This window comes from Pleuronectes platessa, chromosome 3, assembly GCF_947347685.1.
Source record: "Pleuronectes platessa chromosome 3, fPlePla1.1, whole genome shotgun sequence".
In the NCBI taxonomy this organism is placed as follows: Eukaryota; Metazoa; Chordata; class Actinopteri; order Pleuronectiformes; family Pleuronectidae; genus Pleuronectes; species Pleuronectes platessa.
Window position 1 is genome coordinate 1,246,028 of NC_070628.1, and position 7,303 is coordinate 1,253,330.

At 48.3% G+C, this 7,303-nt stretch overlaps 1 protein-coding gene across 1 annotated transcript; it reads left to right on the forward strand.

The window, feature by feature from the left end:
- The first annotated feature begins 1,249 nt into the window (after window positions 1–1,249).
- On the forward strand, window positions 1,250–6,648 carry tmem178a (transmembrane protein 178a). The gene is made up of 4 exons (XM_053419098.1): window positions 1,250–1,763; window positions 3,232–3,345; window positions 4,738–4,875; window positions 6,407–6,648. Exons 1-4 carry the CDS (start codon window positions 1,250–1,252, stop codon window positions 6,646–6,648), a joined length of 1,008 nt encoding a protein of 335 aa, XP_053275073.1.
- Window positions 6,649–7,303: the final 655 nt, after the last annotated feature.

The following is a 7,303-nucleotide window of genomic DNA, read 5'->3' on the forward strand; positions in this document are numbered from 1 at the left end:
CACGTTTTGGTTTGACTGTCGGTCACCTGAGATTTCCCATGAGGCCTCAGTCACCAGGTCGTCACGGATACATGACACCTCTCCTCCTGACTGACAGAGTCACCGACTGAGAGAGAGAGAGAGAGTCAGCAGGGCGAGCGATGAGGTCACCTCTGATTATTCTCCATCATCATCTTCATCTTCATCTTCATCTTTATCATTTTCATCTTCATCTTCATCTTCATCATCTTCATTATCTTCATCCTGATCATCATCATCATCATCATTTTCATCTTCATCATCATCATCATCATTTTCATCTTCATCTTCATCATGATCATCATCATCATCATCATCATAATTTTCATCTTCATCGTGGTCATCCTCATCAACATCATCATCTTCAACTTTATCTTTATCTTCATCTTCATCCCCACCATCTTCATCATCTTCATCATGACTATCACCATCACCATCATCATCATAATCTTCCTCTTCATTTTCATCTTCATCTTCATCATCATCACCATCATCTTCATCATCATCATCCTTTTCATCATCTTCATCATCTTCATTATCTTCATCATGACTATCATCATCATCATCATTTTCATCTTCATCATCATCATTTTCATCTTCATCGTGATCATCATCATCATCATCATCATCTTCAACTTTATCTTTATCTTCATCTTCATCCCCACCATCTTCATCATCTTCATCATCATCATCGACACTTTAATCTTCATCATGATCATCATCATCATCATCATCATCATAATCACCATTTTCATCATCACCATCATCATCATCATCATCACCATTAGCTCAGTATCATCAAATCAATCAAAGTGATGTCATATCAGTACTTCTGGTCGTTTGATTTCAAAATAAGACTCAAAATAATATCTACAATAAGGCAGAGATTATTATATTGGTCAACGTCCTATCGCTACTGTCAGTATTTGAATCATAATCATTATTATTGTTACTGTGCATAATAACATAATGTTGGTTCGTTACTATTATAATGTTTTTGTTGTTGTTATTATTATTCAATCATCAATATTCAAGTTATTGTTATTGCTGTTCTCGTTATCATCATTATGATCATGTTGGCTCTTTGTGCAGCGCGTCTTACTACGGGTTTATTTTGTAGGAGCTGCCGGTGTGTTTCCGGTGTGTGCTACCTGCGTGCACCTTGACGGTCGGTCCTGAGTCTCGAGGACAAACGGTGGACGGGCGCCGGGCGCGAGCATGGCAGGACAAGATGCTCAGTAACGGGGACAGCGACAGGAAGCACCCGACGGGCTGCTCCGGGGGCGGGAGCGGCTCGGCCCGTGCCCCGGCCATGGAGCGGGCTCGGCCGGTGAAGGGGACCGTGTCCGCGGTGAGCCTCGCGCTCAGCGTCCTGTCGCTGCTGCTGCTGGCCGCCGCCATCTCCAGCGACCACTGGTACGAGACCGACACCCGCCGGCACAAGGACAACTGCGACCGGCACGGATCCGACTCCAACGACCAGAAGAACCGCGAGATGCCCATCTACCACCTGCCGCTGGTGGACACCGGCAGCGGCGTGTCGCGGCAGCGGGACGTGGCGCTGATGAAGCCCGTGCATGTGGGCAGCCGAGAGGAGGAGCTGCTGGAGAACTGGAGGGCGATCCTGGGGATGGGCATCCTGGAGACGGAGTGCGGGAGGCCGCTGTTCTCCTCCCACTCCGGCCTCTGGAGCAAGTGCTTCTTCAAGGGCCTGGACCCGGACATCGACAAGCTCATCGACCGGGGTCAGACATACACACATACACACATACACATACTTATATATATACATATATACACACTTATACTTATATATATACATATATATATGTGATATAAGTGTGTATGTATATAAGTATAAGTGTGTATATATACACACTTATACTTATGTACATACACACTTATACTTATATACTACATACGTGTATGTACTTATACTTATATACTATATAAATATTCATTCTTATCCTCATATAAAACACATAATATATAATAATATATATATATATATATGTATACTGTTCGGATAAAATATATATAGTGTCATATGTCTACATCAACATATAATATCTATAATTATATATACATATATATACTGTCATATATATGTATACATCAATACATATATACTGTTTATGTGTACCAAATGTATATATATATATATATATATATACTGTTTTTATATGATTTTATTTACATTTACAATATTGCAACGTCCTCTAAAAAAAACCTTAATAGAAAAGAAAGATTTGGAAAACTCCTGTGTCTCTCCTGCTGTCTCACCAGTGTGTCTCACCCGTGTCTCACCCGTGTCTCTCCTGTGTCTCTCCTGTATCTCTCGTGTCTCTCTCCTGTGTCTCACCTGTGTCCCTCCTGTGTCTCTCCTGTATCTCTCCTGTATCTCTCGTGTCTCTCTCCTGTGTCTCACCTGTGTCCCTCCTGTGTCTCTCCCGTGTCTCACCCGTGTCTCACCCATGTCTCTCCTGTGTCTCTCCTGTATCTCTCGTGTCTCTCTCCTGTGTCTCACCTGTGTCCCTCCTGTGTCTCTCCTGTGTGTCTCTCCCTTGTCTCACCCGTGTCTCTCCTGTGTCTCTCCTGTGTGTCTCTCCTGTATCTCACCTGTGTCTCTCCTGTATCTCTCCTGTGTGTCTCTCCCGTGTCTCACCCGTGTCTCACCCGTGTCTCTCCTGTGTCTCTCCTGCTGTCTCACCTGTGTCTCTCCTGTATCTCTCCTGTGTGTCTCTCCCGTGTCTCTCCTGTGTCTCACCCGTGTCTCTCCTGTGTCTCTCCCGTGTCTCTCCTGTGTCTCTCCCGTGTCTCTCCTGTGTCTCACCCGTGTCTCTCCTGTGTCTCAACCGTGTCTCTCCTGTGTCTCTCCCGTGTCTCTCCCGTGTCTCTCCTGTGTCTCACCCGTGTCTCTCCTGTGTCTCACCCGTGTCTCTCCCGTGTCTCACCCGTGTCTCTCCTGTGTCTCACCCGTGTCTCTCCTGTGTCTCTCCCGTGTCTCTCCCGTGTCTCACCTGTGTCTCTCCTGTATCTCTCGTGTCTCTCTCCTGTGTCCCTCCTGTGTCTCACCCGTGTCTCTCCTGTGTCCCTCCTGTGTGTCTCTCCCATGTCTCACCTGTGTGTCACCTGTGTCCCTCGTGTCTGTCTCTCCCGTGTCCCTCCTGTGTGTCTCTCCCATGTCTCACCTGTGTCTTTGTGTCTCTGCAGGTATTGCTGATCGATGCACCGCTGTCAAATATCACTTCTCTCAGCCAATCAGATTGAGGAACATCCCTCTGAACCTGACCAGGACCATACAGCAGGACGAGTGGCATCTGCTGCGTGAGACACACACACACACACACACACACACACACACACACACACACACAGAGGGACACACACACTGACACAGACACACACACAAACACACTGACACAGGGACACAGGACAGAGGAAGACACTCTCAGACCACAGAAGAGCTGAAGGCCCTTGACGCCCCCTACAGGGCACACGGTGGCTCTACACTCTGGTCTGCACCTCCGGCTGAGAACAACCAGCAGCGTGGCAGACCAGGCCCCCCCCCCCCCCCCCCCCCCCCATAGTGGTGAAGGGTTCACACAGGACTCTCCCACCTGGACAATAAGGATACCTGTACGTGTCTCTGGGCCCTGGACCGAGACACCACAGTCAGTGCAAGTTGGAAACAACATCTCCATCGATCAAGCTGAGCACTGGGTTCCTTCAAAAGGATGCACCCCCCACTGCTGTCCCCACTGCTCACACCAGCCAAACACAAGAGCAGCCTGGGGGGCCAGTTCGTGGATGATACCTCAATAGTGGGACTCATACGTGGAAACAAGGAAGTAAAGCCCAGGAAGGAGTTGGGACATCTGCTGCCAGAAAACCACCTGGTGCTTCATGCTGTGGAGATGAGGGAGGTGACCTTCTCCTTCAGGAGGTGATCTTCTCCTTCAGGAGGTCACAGCCTGGGAACACGTCTCTCAGCATCAGCAGCTCCACAGTGGAAAGATCTCTGATCACCTCGTCTGGGGTCTTGAAACCAGCATCACTCCCTACCAGCCTCCTCAGGACCTTCTAGAGGGGCGTGGTGGACATTGTGCATATTGCATCTAAAGCTGGTGTCGGTAATCCAGCCCTGCAGAGGAGAGGGGGGGGGGGGGGGGGGGGGGGGGAGCTGAGGGGGCCTGTTCCAGAGCCGGATCGGGGCCCTGAACTTTCAGAGACCCTCACCCCCGCTCCATCAACTCATTGAGCTGCTGCCATCAGGCCCATGAACTATGAACTATGAACTATGAACTATGAACTATGAACTATGAACAGCTTCCAGGCTGCTCCACTCAGAACTCTCTGACACTTTGTGTTTTACCTTTTCAACACTTTACATTTACAAATCATTTTTAATTCACATTTTATCATTTAATTGAGAATAGATGGGACTCGGGGACAGTGTGTGTTTGTCGTTTTGTGTGTGTGTTTGTCGTTTTGTGTGTGTGTTTGTGATCTTCTCTAACGTTTGATTTGATTTCTCTGGCTCCAGTGCTTCTTGTCGTCTGTTGCCATAGAAATGTGCCATGACAGTTTTATGTAATAGTACAGAGGGACAGTGGGGGCGGGGTGATCCGGAGGCAGTTACCATGGCAACACTCTGTTATCTCATTACTGCGTGTGTGTGTGTGTGTGTGTGTGTGTGTGTGTGTGTGTGTTTTCCAGACCTGCGGCGGATCACCGCAGGGTTCCTGGGGATGGCAGCAGCCGTCCTGTTGTGTGGCTGCATCGTGGCGTCGGTCGGATTCTTCTGGGAGGAAAGTCTGACTCAGCACGTGTCCGGACTGTTGTTCCTCATGGCAGGTAACACACCTGCCACTGTGTGTGTGAGTGTGAGAGTGTGTGTAGGCCGGCGCATGCTTCTGCGTTTTCAGGAACACGCAAGGGACACACAAGAGCCCACTGGGTGTCAATTGCGTGCGTCGCTCAATTCTTCTAACTATACGACAAAGCTACGCAACCCTCACGCAGCCCGCCAGGCTGTGATTGGTCCGCTAACTACATCCTTTCCAGAGTCACATTTCCAGTTTCATGCCCCATAACACCGGCAGAACCACGGGAGATTTAGAAGAACGAATATGGACCAAAGAGTTCGGCAGGAGAGATCCGAAAGTATGACCACTTGTCACTGACTGGAAGGAGATCTCAGCTAACGTAGGAAGCTATAGAGGAAGATCAGGGACAAATCTGTCCTCCAGAAAAAGACTCTGAGGAGCCGTAGAGGGATGTAAATAAACAGTCGACGACGACTGCTACACACAAAGAAGACGTCTCTAAGGTCGTCTTTGACAAAAAGGTTTACTCCACCTAGTGGTCTGATGGTGAATTGCTCTGCAACACGTGCAACCCTTAAAGAATCATAAATTAAAACGAGACCGTCAACACAACTGCGTGAAAAGCCGCAGTTGCAGAAGCATGCACACTATATGAGTGTGTGTTTGTGTGAGAGTGAGTGTGAGTGTGTGCTCTGGTCCAGCTGTCTTTGTGAGGACCAGCTTGAATCTACCACCTACCAAGTGAGGACCTTTTGGCTGGTTCTCACTTTGTGTCCCCCCCCCCCCCCCCCCCCCCCCCCTTTAATGGACTGTTTGGGGGTGAAGACTTGGTTTTAGGGTTAGAATTAGGTTTGGTTAAGATTTGGGCTTTTATTTTGGCCTAGGGAATACATTATGCCAAAGAGTGTCCTCACTAAGACAGAAGAACAAACATGTGTGTGTTTGTGTGTGAGTGAGCAAATGAGAGACAGTCTTTTATATCAGTCCTGTGTCGCCCTCTGCTGGTCGCAGTCAAGACCTACAGCCCCAAGCTGCCCTTCCTTAGAGAGAAGTGCTCTGTATGAATGGGTTGATGGGTGAACAACAACATGAAGCGTCCTCTCAGACCAGAGCAGCAGCCAATCAGAGCCCAGGAAACCTGACACGTGTCGTCATGTGCCTGAGAGGCGGTGGTCTAGTGGCAGAAACTTGGACTATGGGCAGAGAAGGTCTCTGGTTCGTCTCCGGTTCGACTCCACGGAGAGACAACAAAAGACGAACCTGGATTGATCTGTCCAAAAATCCAAGAGTCTCCCTACCCTATCCTCTGAGCAAGGCACCTTACTCCCCCAACATCTGCTCCCCGAGCGCCTGTACGCGGCTGCTCACTGCTCTGTGTGTACTGCACAAGATGGGTCAAAAGCAGAGATTAAATTTCCCTACCTGCATGAGTGTGCCTTTGCATGACTGTGCATGTGTTTGGGACGAATAAATGCATCTTAGATTCTTAGATATGTTGATTGAGTGACTGACGGGTGACGCAGCTCTCAGACGTGTGATCATCTGGCTTCTGTTCTCAGGAATCTTCTGCACCATCTCTCTGTGCACGTATGCAGCCAGTGTGACCTATGACCTCTCCAGGAACCCCCCGTTCATCTACGGTCTGCCGGACGACGTGGATCACGGCTACGGTTGGTCGATCTGCTGCGCCTGGGCCAGTCTGGGTCTGACCGTGGCTGCCGGCTGCCTCGGCACCACCTTCCCTTTCCTGAGTCAGGCTGGAGCTCTGCGATCCAAAACCGCTCGTGCATCCTCCGTCTGAGACGCGGCTCGCAGAGGAGGAGCCGCAGCAGGAGCGTTTAACAGACTACGCAGGACGGGTGTCGTCCTCCAGGTGGAGCTGTGGGTTCAACCTGGAGCAGCAGACAAGTCTCTGCACCACAGCGCCCCCTGCTGACTGTAACACACCACTATGGTGTTTATGATGTGGACATTGATGTACCGTCTGTTAATTAACGCACTCACGCACTGTATACTATGACTGTAGTTGAGTCAAAACATTTAAACTGCGAAGATTTTTTCAATTATTTATATTATTTGGACTTTTCGATCGTGACTGCCCCCCTGTGGCATAATCTGAGTTGACAGCAGAACCACTTTTCTCAGCTCAGCACACATATGAACATGCAGCGCATGTATGAACAAACAGTACATGTATAAAGATGTAGTGCACGTATGAACATGCAGGTAACATATGAACATGCAGTACATGTTCATTCATGTTTATACATGAAGTTAATGTCTCAGTAACCATTACACACATATGTATGAACATACATGTACATGTTCACAGGTTAAATGATATATAAAGATGTATGTGCTGCACTTTATGATTAAACATAAACTTAAACAGTTTATAACTGACGATTAAACATTGAACATATGAACATGTTACATATTAACGCTGCATGAGTGTT